This window comes from Arvicola amphibius, chromosome 10 (assembly GCF_903992535.2).
Source record: "Arvicola amphibius chromosome 10, mArvAmp1.2, whole genome shotgun sequence".
NCBI lineage: Eukaryota > Metazoa > Chordata > Mammalia > Rodentia > Cricetidae > Arvicola > Arvicola amphibius.
The window spans coordinates 30,651,805-30,676,405 of record NC_052056.1 but is presented as its reverse complement, the minus strand read 5'-3'; the positions used below and the strand labels follow the sequence as shown (position 1 = coordinate 30,676,405).

Below are 24,601 nucleotides of genomic sequence, written 5' to 3'. Positions count from 1 at the left end.
ACATATTGTATTATTCCATTCTTTCCATTTCCTCTCAGAGACAAAGAAATCTCACCTGTTCAGCATGACACTCAACCTCAACAATATGGTTGCCTAAACAGAATCTAAAAAAAATGACAATATTAGTTGACATGCCAACATGTTTGAGGGAATTCATAGGGGTCTTATCTACTAGAAAAGCTACAGGTAATTAATTGTTTCTAGAAGGGAGAAAATCAGTCTTCCCCAGAGACAAACTATCTGGTAGGTTAGCCAACCCTAAAATGGAGTGTGTGTGTGTGTGTGTGTGTGTGTGTGTGTGTGTGTAAAACAATTATAATTTAAAAAATAAGAAGCCATGTGTTTGTGAATGAGTAGAAGAAACATGGGAAAAACTGAGGGAGGGAGGAAATGGAGAGAGAGAATGGTGTAAACAAAATACTCATATATGAAATCTCAAAAAAATAAATTCAAAATATTAGCCTGAATTAAGGTTAACCACCACTAACTTGTACATTCATTACAGTACATAAGCAAAATATTTGGAGAAATTAAGGGTTTCAAAATTTGTATAGATCAGAATATTTGAATGTTTTTAAATATTTGATTATATAAAAAACAAAAAAATAGCATATTGGGCTTTTTTAAACCTAGAAGCCAGAATATTTACATTTTTATAAGCAAAATATGTAACCACATTTTCACCTATTTATGGGACAGAGATTAACATATCACTTGGAGGTCACCAAAATTACATGAATTTAGGGAGCCTGGAATTCTGTAAGATTGCACACCACTTGACAGGATTAATAGCAGAGCAGATGTTAAGTAGGCACTAAAAATCTGACACTGAATTCAACAAACATTGTGTCATTATCTCAAAAAAACTGTTTTTTTCCAACAGCAGGCCACTAAAAAGTACCATATACCTATATCCCAATAACAGCACTCACAATATTTTATAAAACATGATGCCCAAGTATATTTCACTACACTAATTTATGCTTCCATTTTTAATACCATATTGATCAAATAACATATTTTCTTACTTGAATCATACATTGATTTAATATTTAGCTATGTGCCTTTTTCTAAATGATTTGAAATAATATGGATTTATAAAAAACTTAAATTGTCCAATCTGTATTCCATATGCTAAGAATAAAATTCTGCTAATAAACAGTGACTCTTCTCATGACATTCCTGAATGGAAAGAGAAAATAAAAAAAAAAACAGAATAAATTGCACTTTAATATAATAGTAAAGACAAAACAGAATAAGCAAAATCAAACAACAAAACCCATGAAGGTAACAAGAATGAATGCAGAGAGCTTGAGAGTAGCTCCAATGCAAGACACGGTGTGAGGTTTCCTGAAGGCCTTCTAATGTGCCATCATTATCTGACCTTCTGGTAGGTCTTCTTGTCTTCACTTTTATGGCTATTTTAAAGCAGCCATTGCTTATTACACAGACATTTTAGAGTGTTTCATTCACTTCAACAATAATAATAGTTACCTGAACTTTCTGGCTTAACATGTGCCAGGCACTCTTAAAAACAAGATGCTGGGGCTCTTCCACAGAGTCAGATGTACCCTTTGATCTCATTCAGAGGAAATGAAACACCCTTTCCCCCTCCCTCTCGCACCCGTTTACCTCAACTCCCTCTATAGCCCCCATGTTAGATTATCGTGTGTCATGAACTAAGCCATCGCCAGATGATTCTAATTAAATAATCTTGTTGCAGTAACTAGAACATTCTGCTTCTTTCATCTTTAAAGATGCCTAAATGAAAAAGGAGTCAGACTCGCAAAGGGGACAAACTCACTCAGTACAATATCAGCTCATTTGCTGTGCTCTGCCTTCATCTCCTGCTACACCATATGATATCCTTGTGTTACCCAGTAAGGCTGCTAAGAAGATAATCGTTTGTTCCTTTTATTTTCCTTAACATTATGAGTTTAAAGAATAAAGACCTTACTCCCCATTGAAGCTAAATAGTAAATATATCACTTGTGAAAGATTTATATACTCTAAAATGAACTTCTATGTCTCCCACATTAATGCTAGGTAATGAACAGAACAAAGAGGTTCTCCAATTAAATTAACACAGGCACAGCAGTGTGTTGTTTGGACAAGTCTGGATCAATTTAAGTGAGTGAGACAAATGATAAATCTGCCCACCAGCTATAGTACAGCCGGGATATGGCCCTTGTGGGGAAGGATTATTCCTAAGTCTGTGTCTCACCTTGACATTTATTTTCTGTAAGTTACAAGCTTACCCTTTAGACAGCATTATGGGAACATTCATCTTCAGTACCATTGCAAAACTTTGACATTATCTCTTCCCTGGGCAATAAAAAAAAGCTTGATTTCAGGATAGGAAAGAACTTATGCAAAAATAAACCACATAACATGTATATTCATTGCTCTTTTCACAATCAGTAAACAGTTATGAATGACACACAAGACTGATATGTGTTTAAATAACGAGTGCTTCCCATGTGACATAGTCCCCTTTGAAACCATATGGCTGTGTAATCTTTTCCTTTAAAAATGGCACTGAGTAAAATTCATCATCTTTTCAAAAGTTATGAGTTGTGTGAATACTTCATTTTGCTGCCACCTTAGGTTAACTGAATACATTAATTTAGATTAAGATTTACTTTTATACTAAAGCGAATTCCTACATTTTCATTATTTCTTCTTCATTATTTTGTACTCAGACTCTCCACAAATAATTGTTAGCATCAATAGAACATCTCTTAGAATAAAACTGAACTATTGTGAATTGCCTGTCTATTGCCCACAAGAAATAGTCTCCAAATAACTCATGTAAATGATATAACATTATATTGGGAAGAAGGTGCTGAAAGAATGCAAGAATATGCCATACTTTGCAGAATTAACTTGCTGTGCCTTCTCTCTGAAGCTATGAGATATGCTAAAAGTTTTGATGGAGGGAGACAGAGAAACAGAGGAAGACAGGGAGAGAGACAAAGAGAGATGGGGAAAGACAGAGACTGAAAGAGAGACACACAGAGAGAAAACATTAGTTAGGTAAAGATTAAACTAGTCCTTTACCTAGACTAAACTAGTCCTTTAACTAGAGTTCAAATTTCTGGCATTCCTATCTCAGCATTACTATTTACTGAATGTATGACTTTTGATAAGAACTTGCTCTTCTGTGTCTCAGTTAGGCAGACTGTAATAACATTTACCTCATCAGATTAATGTGAAGAGAAATGAAATAAAAAATATCAAGATACATACTATATGAGTATACATGATTATTATAAAGCTTTATTGATTAGTCATTACGGACAACTGTTAAACATTTATTACATGCCAGGCATTGTTCTGTGTGAGGTATTAATTATGATCTTATTAATTGTAAAGAGACTCTGAAACCCTCAAATTTCCTTGGCCATCTTTCCATGAAAGGCAATTCAAGGGTTCTAATAAACTTTGGCTCCATAATCTAGTGATGTGCTGAGCATTCTAGATAACTATGAAATCCCGAGAACATGTGGAAAGATTAAACTGAGTTAATCTGTAAACCCCAAAACTGTGAGAAGATTGAAAACCAGTCTGAGTAACAAGAAAAAACTAAGAAGGAAAAATTAGTATATACAAATGTGAAAAAAACGTTAATTATATTAACTAGAGATAAATAATTTTGAATATTATTTTTAACAGAATTATTTCTTAGCTTACACTTTAAAAAATGTGATCAACCTTTCAAAACTTAGTGTGTTTTAATTTGAATCTCTATCTATCTATCTATCTATCTATCTATCTATCTATCTATCTATCTATCATCTATCTCTCATATAGTTAGTTATTAATCATCTATGTATCTCATCTATCTAATATCTATTTGCACTCCTGGGGACCAAAACTGGGGCCTTTATATGCTACAGATGATGTCTACCACCTACACCTACCAGTTACATCCTCAGAATTGTTTATTTAGATGATACTAGTTTTTTAGGTTGAGCTACAATTTTTGTTACTATTTAAGTAATTAAAAATGAGCTCTCAAATGATAATTAAAGTACAATTGAGATCTCAAATACACAGTGATACTTTAAAATGTCAAGAAGATATTTTTTATTCTTTATTTCAGGCTGGCCCGAGACTTCTGCTCCTCCTGCCTCTTGCTTCAAATATTATGATGAATATTATTTCTTAAACTGTATGTGGAGACTACAATGTCAGATGGGAAAGGAATGTAAAATATTTCCATGTATGTTTACTTTTGTATTATATATGAGTATTTGCCTCTATATATGTGCATCATGTGCTTTCCTGTTACCTGACATTGCTAACAGAGGGCACTGGATTCCTTGGAACTGGAGTTACACATGGCTATGAGCTAGGAGATAAAGCCAGTCCTCTGAGAGGGCAGCATGTACTTATAACCACTGAACCATGTTTCAAACCTCCCAAGCAGAGCTCTTTGAGTCTCTGAAATAACATCAAAACCTTTTGAATAACAGATAAAGTTAAAATGCTGAGCTATTAAGAAGCACACAAAAGAACAAATTAGTATATTTAAGTCTAAACTATTATTTATCACAATATGTAGCATAAGTTCAAAAGACAAACAAGAAAAATAGAAGATGGTTTGCTTGGAAAAAGTTTTCAAAGGCAAAGGAAATTTCTGGTTTTAACAATTTGAAAAGATATAAGATTAAGATTGCATCTCTGAAGTAGATCAGATGGTTAGCATGTGTGAGGCTCTGGGTTTGATATCCAAAATTAAAGATCAAATGTGAGTAGAAAATAAAATCAAATAATTTTAAAAGATAAAACAGAATCAGTTAACAAAATCATAGACGTAAAAGCCACTATGAATCCAAGAAGATAGTATGTTAGCCATTCAAAATGTGAATTAAAGATTGTAAATTCTCTGGTCTTACCAGATCCATCCAGCATAAGTATTCATACTTTGTAACACCACTGAGAATGTAAGGCGATTCTCAGTTGTACAAAAAAGCTTCTCGGATCAGATCATGTTTCTGCATTAGGCAAATTTTAGAGCTATTTTTCTAGATGCTAGTGTGTCCTTCATTGTCTAAATGCCTGCACATTTCCTAAGCAAACGTAACCATGTACAAATGTAGGTCTTTCTGAGCCACAAAAGTGCTTCTTACCTGACCAATATCACTGGTGAGTAAGAAAACTCTCAAAATCATAAACTATAAGCTTGTAGGTGGTCCCTTTGCCATCTTGAAAACACAATTAGGCTATTCTGTTGAGCAGGACAGTAGCGAGACACAGAGGTAGGTAGACAGGAGATTCTGAGAGATATCAATGGTGTTCTCTTTCTTTTTAGAGCTTTCCACATGCTCTAACTTCCTTTTAAAATTAATCTCTTCACTATCTTTGACACAAAAACAATGCCATTATTTGAAATTTTGCTAATTTTTTTTAAAAAAAATTTAAGTGTTCATAAACATAGATGCAGTAGTTCTACCTCTCAGAAATCTGTCTTACCTTTGGACTTTCTAAAATTATACCAGGGCAAAACATTTTTGAGTAAATGTGTTGATTGCATTATTGTTTACTAAAGTAAAAAACAGAAAACAATGCGAAGGGAAAACTATAAGAAATGGTTAAAATTTAGCATCTCTGTAAAAGTCAATGTTGATTCTGAGAGCCCCTGTCTTGAAAAATAATGTTCAGATAAACTGAGGAAGAGACCCAGGATTGACCTGTGACTTCTACCCATAGTCTTATGTCACTCCCCACCAAACACCTCACATTATTAGTTCTGTGAAAACATTAAAATTGTTTGCCAATCTCAGTAATAGGAATTAGCTGTAATATTATATCTCCTGAAAATGTCAGAGGAGCTGCACCCATGAAGCCTCATCAACATGGCTGCTTACAAGGACAAAGTCAGTATATATGTTAAACTGAAGAGGGGGACATCTGAAGAAGCCTCCAACCTTGACAAAGGATGCTGGCATTGCGAGAAAAAGTCTTGAGAAGCTTATAGAATTAAATGAGAAGACTGTAATGAAGATACCTGTTTCCCAGCTTTATTAAAGTTTAACTATTCTAAGTTACATTTTATAAAACATGAGTTTTACACTTAAAATTGTTTTATTGATGAATTGTGTCTAATACTGCAACGTTTTAATTTTAGATATCAAAATTATTAAGGTAGTTTATATTACAAAGGAGGCAAAGTTTATTTTACTTGTTTATTATCATTAAGTTGATCAGCTTCAACAGGTATATTCCCATGATTATATGCAATGATATTAAAGTGATTAAGATTGATTTTTTTAAACCCTGATAACTATATTATCAGTATAATCTTTTAGATGCATCATTTACCCTCAAAAATCATTTTATCCTTATTGTGAACTCTCTGTACGTACTCTCAACCATCCTTGCCTTTTTCACATCTGGAAAGAATGAACATTATCCAAATTCTGAAAGATTGTAACAAATTATTTTGATTACCAAAATCTTTCTCCAATTAGAAAAGATTAATTGCGCTTCAAATCCATACTAAGAAATATTGCATTTTTAAAAAGTGTTTTTCAGGCAATCTCTAATATTAGGCACTTTAATAATTTTTGGTCAAGATACCTACTGGTTGCTGATCAACATGTCCATGATTCTTGGAGTTGTAGTGTTGTCAACATTAATAATAAATTTAGCATGGGCAGTCAATTCTATCTGAAACACACCATAATAAAAGCATGATGCTGATGCAATATGGTCCTCATTTCAGTACTGTCAAATTCTTGCCATTACTTCTATTTCTATATTATTCTTGTTTGCATTCTATTAATAATAGTACATTCATTCATTGCTATGGTTTGGATATGAAATGGCTCCATAGGCTGGGTTCTTAACTAGGGCATTGTTTTTAGAGTTGATAGAAATTTGAGGAAGTGAGACCTGGTTAGAGGAAGTAGCCCTTTTGGGGCGGGCTCTTCAAGGGCTTCTTGTAGCCTTTCATAATTGTTCCTCTCTTTCCTTTTTTAATGAGAGTACACCCTGCTCTATCACACGTTCTGGTCCAGGTGATGCTCTGCTTAACCCCAGTCCAAGCAACAGGGGCTGGCTGACCATGAACTGAACCCTCTGAGTAGACATGATTTTTTTTTTTTTTTTTTTTGGTTTTTCGAGACAGGGTTTCTCGGAAGCTTTAGAGCCTGTCCCGGAGCTAGCTCTTGTAGACCAGGCTGGTCTCGAACTCACAGAGATCTGCCTGCCTCTGCCTCCCGAGTGCTGGGATTAAAGGCGTGCGCCACCACTGCCCAGCAGTAGACATGATTTTTAAAAATTTTTCCCTCCAGGTGTATTTCACAGTGATTCAAAATCCAGCATACCATTTATACATATTAATTATCAGAATGTCTGGAGGCTGATGCTTACGTTAGAATCGATTGTATATGCATTTCATTCTCATAAATTGTCACTATATCTGTGTGTGAAGTTTGTATCTAGTACTAACATTGTTACCTCGGCATATTTAGTAGAATGGCCCAAATCCTAGCCTGTGGCTCAGAGCCACTTATGAAGGGTACATGCTACATCACTTATGGAGATGGAGGTCTGTTTGGCATAACTGTAGAAAATTGTCACTGAATCCTGTCAGTAGCTCGGAAGAGTTGTGAGTTGTTAATCAATACACTGAAATCAAGGGAAAGATGGCGTCACTTCTGTTTGTCTTCTCTGCACAGTATTATACATTATTAAAATATTTCCACTGAATCCTCACAGGACTTTGAATAGTTCTTGTATTTTTTTTTTTTCATAAACATGCACTGTTGAATTTAAGCTTATAACTAACAGAACTGGAGTTGTCTTATTTCCTCTCCCATGCCTTTCAAAGTGTCAATTTAAACATTTCATTACTTTGAATATTGTTGCTAGTATTGCGTGTGTGTGTGTACGTGTGTGTGTGTGTATGTGTGTGATGTGTATGTGTGAAGTTACATGCCACGCCATGCATGCAGAGGCTGGAGGACAGTCTGTAGAGTTGGTCCTCTCTTTCTACCTTTACACAGATTCAGGTACAGAACTCATGTCATCAGATTTGTGTGGCCAGCACCTTGACCACCAAGCCATCATTTGCCAGCCCTTAAGTACTCCACTTGTTAAAATTATATAGTATGCATTTCTCTCGTTTAATACTACTTTGAATGTTATTTAAGAAGTTAACCAAAAGGAAACTATCTCATATTTAAGGCTTTTATTATATTAGAAACCTAAAGACACCTAGTTTTCAATTCATTGTCACTTATTAACTTTGAGAAAAACCTTTTCAAAGTTTCTGATTCTTCCCCAAAGGTCTCATTTATTAAAGATAGCAAATAAAGTTTGCGGTTTTGCCTTCCCCTCAATTTGTACCCCACAACCAGGTTCCTCCTTGGGCACAGATAATACTTGGGTAAGAAAGACAGTTCGAGTTGACACAGCAACACTCCTGGGAAAAAGCTATTAACATGTATAAATGGATCTCCTCACGGTATAAATACTCGCCCTCACCCTCCTGGTGCCTCAGAGCCTTCCTGATGTATATATGCAGGTGAATCGGCCCTTTGATACAGTAATGTAATAAAAGTGATCTGGCAAGCAGCGGGTCTTATTTTTCTACTCTCTTGTGGGAATGAGTTGCCAATCTTTCACTTCGGCCGATACCTTTATACCTCTGAATTCTGATGCTTCTGCAGCTCTGCCTCTGATAATGCATCACAGTGCCGCTGAATGCCTCCCAGTCTCCAACCATGCCACCAACGTGATGTCTACAGGTACTGACTTCCACCGCTGGGCCTACACCCTTCAGAAGTGATGTGATGAATCTTTCTGGGGAATAATTTCTCTGTTCCATTTCTCTCCTTAAGTTTGCTTTAGTTAAATATTAAGTTGCCTAAGAATATAGAAAAATTAGTAAGGAAAGTCATATATGAATTTATTGGTTCCCTCTACAATTGAAGAACTATTTTTCTACATATCAAATAATGAGCTTGAGCATTTTCACTCTTGGAAACTATTTTAATAGAGATGTTTATGGATAAAGATCAAAATGAAATATTCTAAAATACTTTAATGTTAAATAGGTACTACTACTTTATATTAAAAATGTATTTCATTTTTGAATTATATTTGTTTCTATCCTTAAACAACCATAAGCCTGATTAAAAATAAACCAAAAAATTCCCAACACAAACCAAAGTGAGCTTTAATGAATAAAGTAATTAAATGCTTTATTAAACTTGCATTAAAATGCATAGTATTAAACTTAGAAAAGAAAGCAAGATAACATTTAGAGCTCAGAGAGTTAAACTTTCTCAAGGCTGAGTTTTAGAAGTAACTTTTAAATTTGTCTTTATATTTCTAAATAAAACAAATTGGGGCTCAAAACTAGGCACGAGCAAGTGTATGATTTTTGCTAATATATTTGTACTTAATGCAATAGCAAATGGTCTCAAAGTCTGTTTAAAGATTGCTAGATCCTTGAACTAACTGAATTTTTACACGTAATAGCAATCTGTATTCACCTTCCATCTGTTTAAAATGTAATTGACTCAGATGGAGAAATGAAATACAATTTTGTATTTGTAGATATAAAAGTTTGGGCTTATATAAATATTTAAAGCAATTAAACAACCTCTTACAACTAGGCAGTTTCTAAACATTTGTGAAGCTCTTTCATTCATATTTGGCTGGATTTAAATAATCAGGATACTAGACATGTTGACTCTGGCAACATCACTTAATCTATGAAAGATTTCCATAATTTAATTTAAAAGGTAATTTTGAGAGTGTACTGAAACATATTTGATGGAAAATATAATACTGAAATAATTTAATCCTGTAATAATCCTATAAACAGTTCCATAAATAATCTAAATAATTACAATACAACCACACTTTTAAACTAATACATTTTATAGGTTGAGAATTAAAAAAATGATATTATGTTTCTCTAATTGACTATAGGAAAAATTTTTGATCAGTAGAAAAGCAAAATTTGAGATTAAAATAACGATGTAGCAAAATGGTGTATCTTTAAGTTCTATAGGTTTATTTAAAAATATATAGCAAAACATTAATAAATTAACCTATCTTTTATACAACTTCCTAAAATCAAAAAAGAAATACCATATAATTATTTTAAATAAAATTTGTAAATGTTTCCTTTAATTATTTTTAATGATTTATAATTTTTCTATCAAGTTATATGTACATGTAGTTAGATAAGAATTAGAACTAATTATATTAATGAAAGCTCTTAGGTATTATGTAGAGTTAAAATACATCGAATTTTTTAAATGAATACTGAAAATTATCTGTGTAACCATTATATGGTAAAATTATTTCACAACTCTCTATATCAGTTATAGATGGGAAATTTATGCAGATATTTACAATGAAATACTGTTTTATATTTTGACAAAATGTATTTATTCTATGAAAAGACCTCGTTTAATTAATTATTATATTATGTACTCCCAATTATATACTCTATATGCTATTTATTTGAAAAAAAGTTATGTTCATTATAACAACCTAATTATATTATTTTATTGTATTATAAATTATTGAGGATTGTGAGAGAATAATGAGGAGTAAATACATGGGGAGAGTTTTTCTAGTAGTTTTATTGTTGAACATTTCTGCTGTTAAAATGGTGATTTGTGTTTAAAACTTCATATATGTTTTATAGTGCATATCTTATTTCTAAAGGCACACCAATTTCAGGAAGCATATATCTATTCATATAATTGTATGTATATACAACCTTCAGCGATAAAGGAACTTATTTTTTGACTGACTTTATCATTGAAATTTTTCTATATACTGTGCACATGAAAAAACCTGCAAGTGCAGTATAATAATTGGGCTTAACACTGTCATAAGGTTTTCACAAAACCCCGAAAGCAGCAGTATTTTCAAGATTGTATCTAAACAAGGAAATCCTTACTCTGGCGTTTTCTTTAGTAAAAGAAATCAATAATTTATAGGTTTAGGAGTCTCTGTAAGGGTTTGTTCTTCCAGAGACACCCTCCTTATAATACTGTGCGACACAGTGATGTTCAGGCTACTTATCAACGGCAGTGGTGCAATAGGCACTGGATGGAACCCACAGAATTTTTCAAATCTCAGCGAGCTGGGGTTGACTCTCTTCTCACCTCTCCTCATGAGATACTTGTACCGTCAACACAAAACATACAAGTCTAGTTTTAGGGTATAGAATCTCTTCACTTGGGTCCACTTTTGCCCAATTTTATCTGCTCATTAGAAAATTGCCATTTTATTATTAGAAATTTGCCTGCTTTTATCTGCTCATTGGAAAATTGAGGAAGAAAGCACATGCTGGGGTATCATTTAAGAAGCGCATAAATGTGTGATTTTGAAATGAGTTGAATGTGTCTTGAATCCTCATACATTTTCTTACCAGTCCCGTCTATTTTGTCTTTGATCCAAACTCCTAAATATTTGCACACGTATTTCTCGATGACAACTGTGGGAAATACAGCGACGGGACTTCATTATTCTGTGCCTTCCTGTCATTATGGAAACCAGCCATCCACCTATGGAGTGATGGCAGGTAAGAGAAAACTTTCTATCTATCTCTATCTATCATCTATCATCTATCTATCTATCTATCTATCTATCTATCTATCTATCTATCCACCTATCTGTCTGTCTGTCTATTTATCTTTTTTCATTCTTTCTTTTTTCCTTCCTTTCTTTTTTTCTTTTTTTTTTCTTTTTTTTTATCTCAACATAGTCATGGGAAAAGACCCATGAAAGACTTTTACCATATCCAAAGTCTGGTTTAGTGACATCATGAACACAATTGTTGTATCAAGATTTAGAGGTATCATTGTAGCCTTCAAATTGAATTATATTTCTTCAATAAAATGAAATCTCACCATGGTGCACAGAGACTATATTTGAATATTTCTGAGAGGGATGTCATTAAAATATTATATGCTTTATAATTTGTCAGAATGCCTGGTTCTTGACATATATTCAGCATTAGCATGCGCTTCATCTCAGATTAAATCTTAGACAATCTGAATTTTCATGCTTTCATTCCAAGGGAAACTGCACAAATTGGGTCATAAAATATAGCCTTTCAAAAACAAGGAAGGCATGGTATAAAACAGATGCTAGAAACCTGGCCATCTCATTTGTATTTTCCGAAATGTCATCCTCTCCATCAAGATCCACAGACACATCTTATGGGCAGGTTTGATGTTGTGTAACCTGTGAAGGGCCACTACTGGAATAACTGTTTCAAAAGGTGTGGAAAATTTTAATATAGCTATTGTATTACCCATAGTCTGAAGATTTCATTTTAATATTTTATTAAATTAGCTCACAGGAAAGAAAGCGCTATCGTGATTTTTGTCAGGTTGGTGGGGAGGATTTAAATCCTTAGAGGAAATGCCTGTCACTCAGTCCAGGCACCAACACACTAAAGAGAGTGACTGGCTGGACTGGAAACGGCAAAAAGGTACACCATTAACTAATGAGATCCCTCTTCCAGTTTCCTGTTGAAACAGGTTTGTAATCTTCTGTTCTTTTTGATACATGTGTTTATTTGTTTCCTCTTCTCTACTCCTTAGTATTGAGATGTAATATCAGCAGTCTGCAGTATAAACCACATGAGGGCATTACAAATGTTCTCCACAAACATGCTAGAAAACACAAAGCGAAGCAAACTTCCAGTCCAAAAAAAAAAGCTCAACACTTGGGCTCCTGAGTCTCTTAGCTTTAGCTTGCTTTGGTTCTCAGCTTCTAAAGCCGAGTGAAGTTTAGGAAGCAAGCATAGAGGCTCTTCTGTCCACTGTCCGTGCTTACTAAGTACACCAGTCTCATGGCAAAGAACAAAGACCCTGCTGGGAACGTGGCACAGCAGCTAAGCCTTGAAGTGGAGGGAAAGTCCTTATTTTAAAGTACATTTTAAGAGGAAGGGAAAAGAAAAGTTTCTGTTAGGGAGCCAAACAAGATCATAGAAATCTCTTGATTCATCCTTTTTGCTTTTCCCTTTAGCTTCTTGCCTTTTGTTTTCCGTTTCCCCCATCCCTTCCCTTTTCTCTCTTTTCTGTTGCCCTTCCTGTTTTCTTTTCTTTTGTCCCAAGAGGGTAGGATTGTCCAGGAAAGATTCCTTTAGAAGACAGCTGGCTTTTCCTCAGAAAAGGCCTTCCAGCAGCACTGCAGTGCCTTTCCTTCTCGATGCTTTGCAGCCCTCTTCTGTAAGAAGCTAGATTGGAAACAGCCTAAGCTCTCTCTGCTTCAGCTACCTCCTGTTCTTGGGGCAGGAGAACAGTTCTGGGCTGTGTGCCAATTAAACTTATTTTGTCAAATGAGCTGTGAACCCATGTCTGGTGCAGACAGTATATACAGTCCTCAAAAAATGGGAAAATAGTCAGATTTGAACATGATTTGCTGGTCAATGTATGTGTAAAAAGGGAAAAATAAGTAGAAATATTTTACTATTTGTTCCTGTGCACATTTATGATGCAGACATGTATTTCCATGCCCCTCTGTTTTCGTTGTTTGTTCTTATAACACCACTTAGCCTGAGATGTTCTCAGCCACATGCAGGAGGGCAACTTAGCCCAAAGCATGAAGGGTTGAGTCAACAGCTTGCAAGGCAATCTCTACTTCTATCCCCCGTACCTGCTATGAAAGATTAATCTGTCTTGTGCCATGACTACCACATGTAAAGACATACAGAACAATTTAGAGAAGCCAAAGTGGATCAGCATGCATTGTGAGAAACTAAGGGGGTATGGAGAGGGCTCCAGCATTGCCAAGTTTTTCACAGGTATCCTCATTCAGGTGAATGATGGTGTTGCTTTACCAGTGTTTTGAGAAACATTTTTGAGATTTCTGCTGCATGGCTCACTGTGTTCTAAAGTAATCCAGGCTTGAAAAGATTTGAAAAAGAGTTTGTTATTCATACCGTACCACCATTCCTCATGCTCCACAGACCGAGTCATAGGCTGGGAAGAGAATTCTGTCTGACTGTGATGCTAGCTGCTAGGGTAGTGCTCAGGAAGGCAAGTCCTAAGAAGATGATGATGCAATGGATGTAATCATGGATGCTTCACGGATGCTCCACGTTTCACCAGGTCACGTTTTTACACTTACTGTGGTCACTAAAGCTTGCAATTTGGATTTTTCCTGCTCATTTTTCATTGACTCCTTTCAGTGACTTTTCCAGGCATCGGCTTTCTGAGAGTGTTTGTGCTAAGAAAAACGACCCTTGGATTTCCCCCGAGTGGCTCACTGCTAATGCGCTTTTTAAATTCTTCCAGTTCTGCCTGAAAGAGATTGAGTAGAGGCGACCTAATGTGTTTAAATTCAGGAAAGGTTTGAGAGAAACTTGTTTGAGTTACCCGAGTATGGACTGGAAAATAAAGTCTTGGTTTTTTTTCTAAGTCGGTGGAATCCAGTACATGTGACTACTGCGTATAGCTAAGGCAGCTACTATCTGGAAGGAAGTTACTGCTTTCTTTATACAGAGACTTCCTAGATTGTAAATTGCAGGGTAGATAAACATCTTTTCCATTCTAACTCATTTAGTTTTAGATGGAAAAAGAACCTGACAGCATGAAATAGACAGACATGTCCTATACATACATGCTTACATTACTGCAGGATTGTGATGGGCATGAGGACTGGAAGTAAAGACCAGGATGGATAGCATAACTATCATGTCTTACTAAAGACTATCCTTGGGGGCTGGAGAGATGGCTTAGAGGTTAAGAGCACTGACTGCTCTTCCAGAGGTCCTGAGTTCAATTCCCAGCAACCACATGATGGCTCACAGCCATCTGTAATGACATCTGGTGCCCTCTTCTGGCCTGTAGGCATACAGACAGACAGAACACTGTATACATTAAAAAAAAGGCTATCCTGAAATTTAACTGGACAACTCATAAAAACAGAATACATTTTTTTAAAACAACAAAAGTAGTTTCTCTCTTGGGTTGAAGAGATGCTCCGTGGTTTGTAGCATTTAATGTTCTCACAAAGAACTGAAGTGTGGTTCTCAGTAACCACATGGTGGTTCACAACCATCTCTGACTCCAGTTCCAGGGGAACTGACACTCTCTTCAGACCTCCACATGAACCAGGTTTAATGTGGTACATACACATACATGCAAGAGAAAATTAATACACAAAATATTTAAATAAACCAAACAAGGAAAAAAAGTTTTTCTTAAACCATTATCATACCTGAATTTAAAGTTGAATTTCATACTATTTAATTTAACCTCCCAGGATTTATATGCTTAATTTTCATTAAAAAATATATTCTACCTATTGAATAGAATTAAATTTTATTATTACATATTCTTATATAAATAATATAAGCTAAAAACTTCCTGATTTGCACTATTGCTTATTAAATATTTATATATTATTGGAAAGCTTACATATTTTATTATTATTAATTTCTTTAACTCATGAATGCCAGTTGTGATATGTTGATATATATTTAATGTTTCTGAGAATAATTATTATATGTACTCTTTGAAACTTGGTTTTTAGTGTTTATATATACTCATGAGACTAATAAATTATTCAGTTCTTGGTTATACACGACATTTAATATAAACAGAAGTGAAATCTCCAATAATAAAAATAGTAATTTGTCAATGAAGAAAAAGTGAAACGGAATATCTTGAAAATTTTCTTCTTTGCCACCTTGTCACTTAGGATCCTGAGCTGAGGTGGAATCTATTTTCCGAGTGAACTCTGAAATGTATGGATTTTCAGTGCATCCTTACTTCCGAGAGCATATACTCAGTGCAGGAAGCCAGCATTGCACCCTCTACGGAGAACTCCCTTTCCTGTCTAGAACTGTCCCTTCCTTTGCATTTTATTCTTGCTTTTCTTTATTTTCCAATATATTGCCTACCTTTTAAGAAAGCTTCACACAATATTTTAACAGAAGTTCTAAACTTACCTTTTGTTTCTCTGCCTCATTAAATCGACTTAACTACATTTGTATATTCTAAGTTTTATCTGTCTTTATCAAATTTAAAAGACATGCTTATTTTTTAATTGAAGTTAAGCATTCACTATCAAAACATTATCATAATATTATTTTCTCAGTTACAAGGATTTCTCAGTTATAGCATGGAGTCCAAACACTTTGTGCCTTGGTTATAGCAAACACTAGAGGTCACTTCTCAAATTAATTAAGATGACAAAGATTAATGCATGCAATCTGGTTAGATCTGAGCCCCAGCCTCTCAGGAATACATGTCTTTTACAAGAAAAAAACAAAACCTTGCACCCTCTCTGAGAGAGAAAGAGAAAATAATTTAGCTATTTAAAATTGTCTCCTTCTCCTTTGACTGTAACTTTGGTTTTGTTCCTCTGGGGGAGGTGGAAGGTAATCTTCTGCCAACTAACATCCTACTCTGGATCCTGCTTTAAGATTGAATCAATGTGGCATTGCGCATAATCATAATCCGAGCACCTGGGTGGCTGATGTAGCAGAATTGCACAGCTCAAAGGCAACCTGGGCTGTACTACAAAGTCCTTCATTGAAAAACAAACCGAAAGTTGTGATGGACAAGAGTAAGTTCTAACAGAGTGTTGCTTGTAGAGAAACAGACATAATCACCAACAGTCGTTCGCTCTCTCTTTACCTACAGGCGGTTTAACCCCCTGTCTGTACAAGTTTCCAGATCACACCTTGAGTCATGGCTTTCCTCCCCTGCACCAGCCTCTCCTGGCCGAGGACCCCACAGCCTCTGAATTCAAGCAGGAACTCAGGAGGAAAAGTAAACTGGTTGAAGAGCCAATCGACATGGACTCCCCAGAAATCCGGGAACTTGAGCAATTTGCCAACGAATTTAAAGTGAGAAGAATTAAGTTAGGTATGCCTTTGTTAACTGCTATGGGTCAAACACCTTTATTTGCAAATCTTACTCTTTACTGGGAAATATTTTATTCTCTGCTTGAAAGTCCAAGAGGCTTCACAATCTCGGTGTCTCCTGTGCATTTAACCTAGTCAAATTAGGAAAACTAAAACACATCAAAATTCTTTAATTTCTTGTAAATTCTTAACAGGATGAAAGCATGTATTTTTAAGTTGATACTGCTTTTTTATATTTATCCTACCTCAATATTAGCTTTAAAGTGACCCCTTTATTAAATATTTTACTTGAAAAAAAATTTTTTTTTTGGTTTCTCTGTGGCTTTGGAGCCTGTCCTGGAACGAGCTCTTGTAGACCAGGCTGGCCTCGAACTCACAGAGATCCATCTGCCTCTGCCTCCCGAGTGTTTACTTGAACTTTTGAATAGATACTTCAATCATATGATTTGAAATGATGAAAATATAAATGACATTCCATCATCTGCTCCTCTTTTTTTCTTCACATTTCTTGGGTATCTTTCTAGAGCTATATCACACATCTGTAAGCAAGTGCATATATTCTTTTATGCAGATAATTTTGGGGAGCTTAGAGTTTTTTCAGAGTTCACTTCTTGGGGAATGAATCTGTAGACTGCTCCCTTATTAATACCTGAGTTTATTTATCTAGGTCTCTTACATGGTTTTAGTCTCTTAGAGGTGAAAGCAATGCCACAGTTAGTAACTCTATAAAAGCATTTTTGCATCGATATTCATATATGAGCAGAAAATGCACGCACCAAATTGTCGATTAAACACTGACGTATTTTGATAGATGTTGTCAGACTCATCTCTACAGAATTGTACCATCACAGACATCTCTTCTGTCTCCAGCAGAGAGCAAATGACCAGACCATGAAATAAGTAAGCAGTGGCTGAGGATCAGTGTGCTCTTAGTCTTTGGGACCTTTGAAAAGGCATAGTGGCCTGGCACGGTAGTTTTAGTGAAAATGTTAAATTTCATTTTAAACTATTGTTATTCACATTACTGTCTGATAATCATTTATGTCTCCATTTCTGTAAATTGTCTATTCCAAGCCACTGCTCCTTTTCTATTGAAAAATATTTTAAAATGGAATAACCATAACAACTAATTGTGGTTTAAATTCATGAAAGAATATATTTTTTTAAATGGGCTGAAATGATAGTTCAAACCTCTGAACTCTCAGAATGAGCCGTAGGTAATTTATAATGACATTTATTGATGTACATCATATGCAGTCATATTATACATAAGGTATATAGCCCTAGGCCCTGAAATAATATGTACTGAGTACATGTAATAAACAGCAGGGGACTTCATTATCATACTTATTTTCAGTTATGTTTATATTGCTGTGGATATTTTAAATTATACGTTGATGGCTTATTTTACCTTATATGCTAGAGATGTTCAGCGCAATTAATAAAGACCTTTTGCTGGGCAATAGATGTTTTACCCAGTAAAATAGTAAATGTGTGTGGAGTTAGGAATAAAATGTGGGACCATAGCCTGCCTTTTGAACGAAATATTTTTTTTGGCAAAGTAAACCTCAATCTTAGTTTTATTTGGTGTAACAATATATTGCTAAAAAAATCATACATAAAAGTGTGCTTGAGCTAACACTGTACATTTTGTATACTATACTTGATGGATCAAATATTTTGAGCACGTATCATATTTGATAATCATGATAAAAAGACCAAGAATTTCTAAGTTCATTATCAAGTATTAGGACACACACACATGGTATCTGTTCACTACCATTATGTTTACTTGCGAGTCTTTTTGACTTTAAGAGAAAAAGTAACTTATCAGCTAGAGAAACATTTTAGTGTACTTTGTAATTATATGCTAAATCTAAATAATTCTAAATTGGAAGACTGTGCAGTTTTTAAAGGGTAATTCACAAAGATTCAGCGTGTGTGCTAATGGATGCACCCTGACCTTCCTGATTAAGTTGGAGATAAGGCTGCCTCTCTCCTTTTCACAGGATACACCCAGACAAACGTGGGCGAAGCTCTGGCCGCTGTGCACGGCTCAGAATTCAGCCAAACAACCATCTGCCGATTTGAAAACTTGCAGCTCAGTTTCAAAAACGCATGCAAACTGAAAGCAATATTATCCAAGTGGCTGGAGGAAGCCGAGCAAGTCGGAGGTACTGGGGCGAACCTGTGCAGCCTGTGCTGTGGTGTAGTCGCTGAGGACCGCTAGGGGTGGCAGGGTGTATGCTGAGGCAGGAGGGTGGAGGGCTTTTTAATCGCTTTGCAATGAAAAATAAGTATCTAGGTGAACAGGTGGGGGAGCGGAGGAGACCAATGCGATGCAAGTGTAGAAACAAATTTACCTGGGAAAGAACACACTGCATGGTGAGACTTTCTAAAAATCAAACCATCAGCATAAAGTACTGGATATTCCCGAACACCTACATTTCTTGGACTTACGTTATCCTGGGGTAACTCACAGGAGCTACTTTTACAACCTGATCTTAGTGTTCATGGCAGTATGTTAAGTAAATAACATCGTAAAAATAAAAGTTTGGTATTCTAACACACACACACACGTGCACACACACAGAATATAATTTATGTGTAATAGTGGCAAGACTTGAGAAAGAACCAGGTACGTGGAGCATGAGGAGATCGGGTATCCAGAGCACACTGCTCTGGGAGAGGATTGGAGTTACATTCCCATCACCCCCATCCTGCAGCTCATACCACCTGCAATTCAGGCTCCCAGGGATCTGATGTCCTCTGCTGGCCTCCACAGGCACCTGCACTCATATACCCATACCTACATACAAACACACACATATACATGTATTTGAAATAAAAAAGGAGTAAGACTCAAAGCATTTATAATGAATATTTTAATTATAAATGACCATGGGGTTTGTAAACAATTATATTTACGATTTACATTTACTTTGCTTTAATACTTTTTTCTACAGAATGCAATATAAAATGGCCTAGCTTACAAACATTTAAGACAGAAATGCACGACAATCATACTTTGCATTATTTTATATAGAAAATTGAAACCCCAAATGCTGGTTTAAACTTACTTTCTATTTTTGTTATCTCTTTCCCACATTCCAGCTTTGTACAATGAAAAAGTGGGAGCAAATGAGAGAAAAAGGAAAAGAAGAACCACTATCAGGTAGGTATTCCTTTGAGATAGTAAATTTGCTAGAGAAAAAAAAAATAGTGTTCACATGGAATCAACATCAAAGTGTACTGTAAGAGCAACAACGTGGGAGGAATAGAAATAACTGAAGAAACAGAAAATGTTTTCAAAACCCAAATTCATGAGAAACAAAGGTAGTATCTATTTTACATTTCATGAACACATATGTGCTGCTTGATTCACTGGCTTGACACAAACATTTGGCTAAAAATGGAAACCAGACAATTCACTGATGGCCTTGAAGATACAAGCTCTTTCTCTGCTTGTGTAGTATCTTAACTAAAAATAACAAAAGGAGTCTACCAGTGTGTCAGCCCAAGGTCTATCAGGACCACTTTCCTGACAACTGTGAAGTATAATTTAGTGATACTGTTGTTTCTGTGAGGCACTAATGGGAAATAGCAGAAGGTTTTATCTGGGCTGGTTGTCAATTTCACATTTCCTGTGTTGTAAACACTGGGGATGGCTGGGGCAGGTGATGAGTGGGCAGGGAGCAGTTGTGCTTCCAAAGACCCACACATCTTTGCTTTTGTCAAGAACTTGGTGCCCCCTTGTGGCAAAAAGTGAGAGAACCTGGGTTTCTTTGTTTTTGCCTATCTGTAATAAGGCATGCCTCTGTGTAAAAAAAGTTATAGATTTGTCTTTCACGAGTGTTTCCAGAATTTATAAGTTACTCCTTCATGGTAATATTTAGAAAGGTAAGCCTCATTTTATTCTTCCAAAAACTTCATTGAAAGAGACATAATTTCCTCCCAAACTCTATCCTCCCCCGATTCCAATCAACCCTCCCCCCTCCTCACCCCAGTATTGCAGCTAAGGATGCTCTGGAGAGGCACTTTGGACAGCAGAGCAAGCCTTCCTCTCAGGAGATCATGCGGATGGCTGAAGAACTAAACCTCGAGAAAGAAGTAGTAAGAGTTTGGTTTTGCAACCGAAGGCAACGAGAAAAACGGGTGAAAACCAGTCTGAACCAAAGTCTGTTCTCTATTTCGAAGGAGCATCTCGACTGCAGATAAGACTCGGGCGTGGCAGCCATTTGGGTAGCAGTTTTCCACTCCTTTCAGTTTTCGAGCAAAATCGGGAGTTACTCACTTGATTAGTTTCAACTAGATTAAATCAATAATTGCGGTTTTTCTTAAGAACCCAGTGATGTAAATTGAAGTATTTAATTGTTCTTAGAATCAGTGTTCATTTTAATTCTAAGACACTAAGAGCCAGGAAATCCTCCCCCAATACTTCATCTATTCTGCCTCTGGCTCACAAATATTTGTAACAACATTTCCAGGTGGGCTCGTGACTCTTTTAGTCTCTGTGGGCACCAGGCATGCAGGTAGTGCACCAATATACATATAGGCAAAAAGCTCATGAGCTTTATATATGATAAAAATAAATCTAAAAATGAAAAAAGTATATTGGTTTATATTAGGCATGCCACTAGCCCTAAAGATTTTTTGAGTAAAGTTTGAAGGACCAAAGGTGACTAAGAATTTTACCTTTGCCTTCAGAAATAATTTTCAGTCAGAGTATCTTTAAAGTTACCATTGAGGACTGGTTCCTAAAGAAATGTTTTTTGAAAAATTTGTGGAAACATCTAGGCATGATGTCTATATTCTTTCATAAACATTAGCTTTCTGCCGTTCTGCTGCTGCAGAAAGCAAAAGCTGGAAACTTAAGCTCAATGGTAAAGTTTCCCTAGGATGTTTCAGATGCTGGGCTCAATCCTGAGCACAACTGAAACTCAGAAACAAAAATATACTTTAGGGATTCCAGACCCCTGTCATCAATCTCTCTGTCTGTAAGCTGTAACAGGGCAAGGCTACCTGTCTTATTTGCCATTTTTTCTCTGGTGACTAGAAAAGCACTAGGAATCGATGAGCAGAGCTAAAGAATGGGTCATACAGTGGACAACTGGTACAAATGTGAAGGGTGCCAGGCAACTTGAAAAATCTAAGCTATTTTTGATACCTCAGTGTAGAAATTTACTTGAGGTCCCTTAACAATGTGTCAACATCGGTATGAATGGTTACAGCATGATTTATTATTAATAAAAGTTGGAAATATTGACTTTTCAATCCTCAGAATTACAACAAGGAAGGTACTTATTGAATCTGAAAGTGAACTCTCTTAAACTTTTTAGTAGAAGCGACCTATAATGTGATGCAAATCTAGAATAGCAACTTCGGCGCTTTCAACGTCAGTCTGCGGGCAATGTTCATCTAACCCATTCTGTATAACATGAGTTTAGATGAGGCTTTACCAGTTAAGCATACTAACCAAATAAATTATACCATCCAGTGTCTTTTACATATATATTCTTTATTTTTATTGTTTATTCATTTATCAGTTTTTCCTCCCTCCCTTCCTTCCACCGCACCCCCCCCCCCAACACACACACAGTATTAAAACTGGACCTGGTGGCAGCAAGCTGGTAATTCCAGCCACTATCATAACCATCGTGGATCACAAATTCAAAGTTTGCCTGGCTACAGAGTGAATTCCACACTGTAAGACTGTACCTAAAAAGAGAAAGGAAAGGGGACAAGGGACATACCTCAGTACATACAGATGTCTCCAAACAAATTAGCTGCACTGAGGCACAGGTGCACTATCTAATCTGTTGGATGCATCTCCAGAATTCCAAGTGACTGTCTTTCAGATGTAAGTTTCCCTGGATAATTACTATTTTCTTAAGCTTCTTAAAACATACGTTAGTTTGCAAGCGGCAGTCCCATTGCATACACGTGCACACATACACATGCAAAATCTCACACTGCACTTTGAAACCTTAAAAAGAAGCAAAATTCAATGCAATATAAACCTAGACCCGTTGCTTTTTTGTATTTTAAACATATATAAAATGGTCATGTTTAATATAATCTATCAACAAATATATATGATTAGAACATAACTATGTGTCTATAATGTTATCTTTTCAAGCTTAGACACCATCAGTAGACTCATTTGCATCAATGCATTTTGAGGCAATTTTCTAGTCATATTTAATATTCAATTAGATTTTAACCTGTAAAGCAGAGAGGCCTAATATATAGAGTCCTAAATTGTAATTAAAGAAATAAGAACTACAATTGACTGTTCAGATTCTAGGAAGAAGGACCAAAGGCTGGCTTAGGCCAAAGACTTTCTATTTTATGTCCTTGTGGGCCAAACAGTGCATGCTTCCAGGAATCCAGTGGGGAAATCATTAAAATGGAAAGAGCCGTCCATCTCTCATACAACATTAAACCTTACCTAACAGAAATGGCTGAAAAACACACTCATACAATGTACCTTCTATCTTTAGTGGTGGAAAGGATTTTCTTTTTTTTTTGAAGCATTTCAAGAGTTTGGGCATGGGAAAGTGTGCTTTCAAGGTCTGAAGGCTAACAGAGATGTGTTGGTTCCTCATAATCTTTAGGCTTCATAATCCAGGATTCTTTTACTTCTTTTAAAGAAATTAAGGTTAAAAGAGTCATTTTACTTAGCTTCTACAAAGACAAAATTGGAAAATGCAGCTTTTTCTGCTGCCGAGAAATCTTTTTTGTAATAAGGAGAAAATTAAAGGTCTCTTTTCAACCTTGACAAACTTTGTGAAACTTAAGTGGGTAGTTTTAAATTAGGTACACAGAAAACAGGCCTGAAATGTGGAAATTAGGCTTGTGGGGAACATGCATTTGATCAAAGGAAGGCTGTTTATTTGGACATTCAAAGGGGAATAAAATATAAATGGAAGTCAATTAACAACGGCACAGCCTGCTAGGCTCTCCCCTCTGGTTCATTTCATTCAGTTTTGAGCTACTTTAACCCAGCCCTGTCTACCACGTACTCCCTTCTAGCATCCACTGCAGTCTGTGTGCAACATGGTCATTTTATGTTTCCCAACACCAAATGTCTTCATTTGTAGAGGCACGTTGTTGGGAGGCACGGTTGCTTTTAGGTTGCAGTCTATCCTGGCTTGGCAGTTTCTTCCAAGCTCTGCAACATGAAGGACTTCCTCCCCAGAAAGGCTTCCTCCTCTCTACGAACCCTTACTTGGAGGATGTTTCTAGGCCCCATGCCTGACTTACCTTTAGTGTAGCCCTTGGCATGGTTCCCTGCTGCCCATATATTCTACGTACTCTGGAACAGAGGTGAGTTGTCTCACTGAAGTCTCCCGGGGGCTGTCTTCATTGTTTCCACAGCCATATAAACCCTGTTCCTCACTTCTGCTTCCCTCCACTCTCCAGGACTGGGGGCTAATGATCCCTGAGGAAGGAGACCTGCAGCACAACCATACTTCATGTCATTCTAGGACTCTGAAGTCTCACCAGCCGTGACCCGATGGAGCTCTTTAGCCACAGAGACACTAATGTATTACTCCGCTCCCTCTCCACTAGCAAGAACATGCTAAACAAATACTAGTACCAAAGAAAAATTTTACAAATGACTTCTTTTGCGCTCAGCCAACTAAAATCACTATTTCTAAAGTAAACTCTTAATTTGAATAAAAGAAAATAAAGTTACCGATAGGTTTACTATGATTGTATTGTGTCCCC

At 36.0% G+C, this 24,601-nt stretch overlaps 1 protein-coding gene across 2 annotated transcripts; it reads left to right on the top strand.

The window, feature by feature from the left end:
- Positions 1-8,581: 8,581 nt before the first annotated feature.
- On the top strand, positions 8,582-21,085 carry Pou1f1 (POU class 1 homeobox 1). Of its 2 annotated transcripts, none has more exons than XM_038346094.1 (6): positions 8,582-8,759; positions 11,414-11,563; positions 16,644-16,868; positions 18,877-19,041; positions 19,982-20,042; positions 20,875-21,085. In XM_038346094.1, the coding sequence occupies exons 1-6, from the start codon at positions 8,618-8,620 to the stop codon at positions 21,083-21,085; spliced, it is 954 nt and encodes a 317-aa protein (XP_038202022.1). In that variant the 5' UTR covers positions 8,582-8,617. The 2 variants fall into 2 exon arrangements, with proteins under 2 accessions (XP_038202022.1, XP_038202021.1); XM_038346093.1 differs by having other exon boundaries at positions 8,618-8,759; positions 11,492-11,563.
- The last annotated feature ends 3,516 nt before the right edge of the window (positions 21,086-24,601 follow it).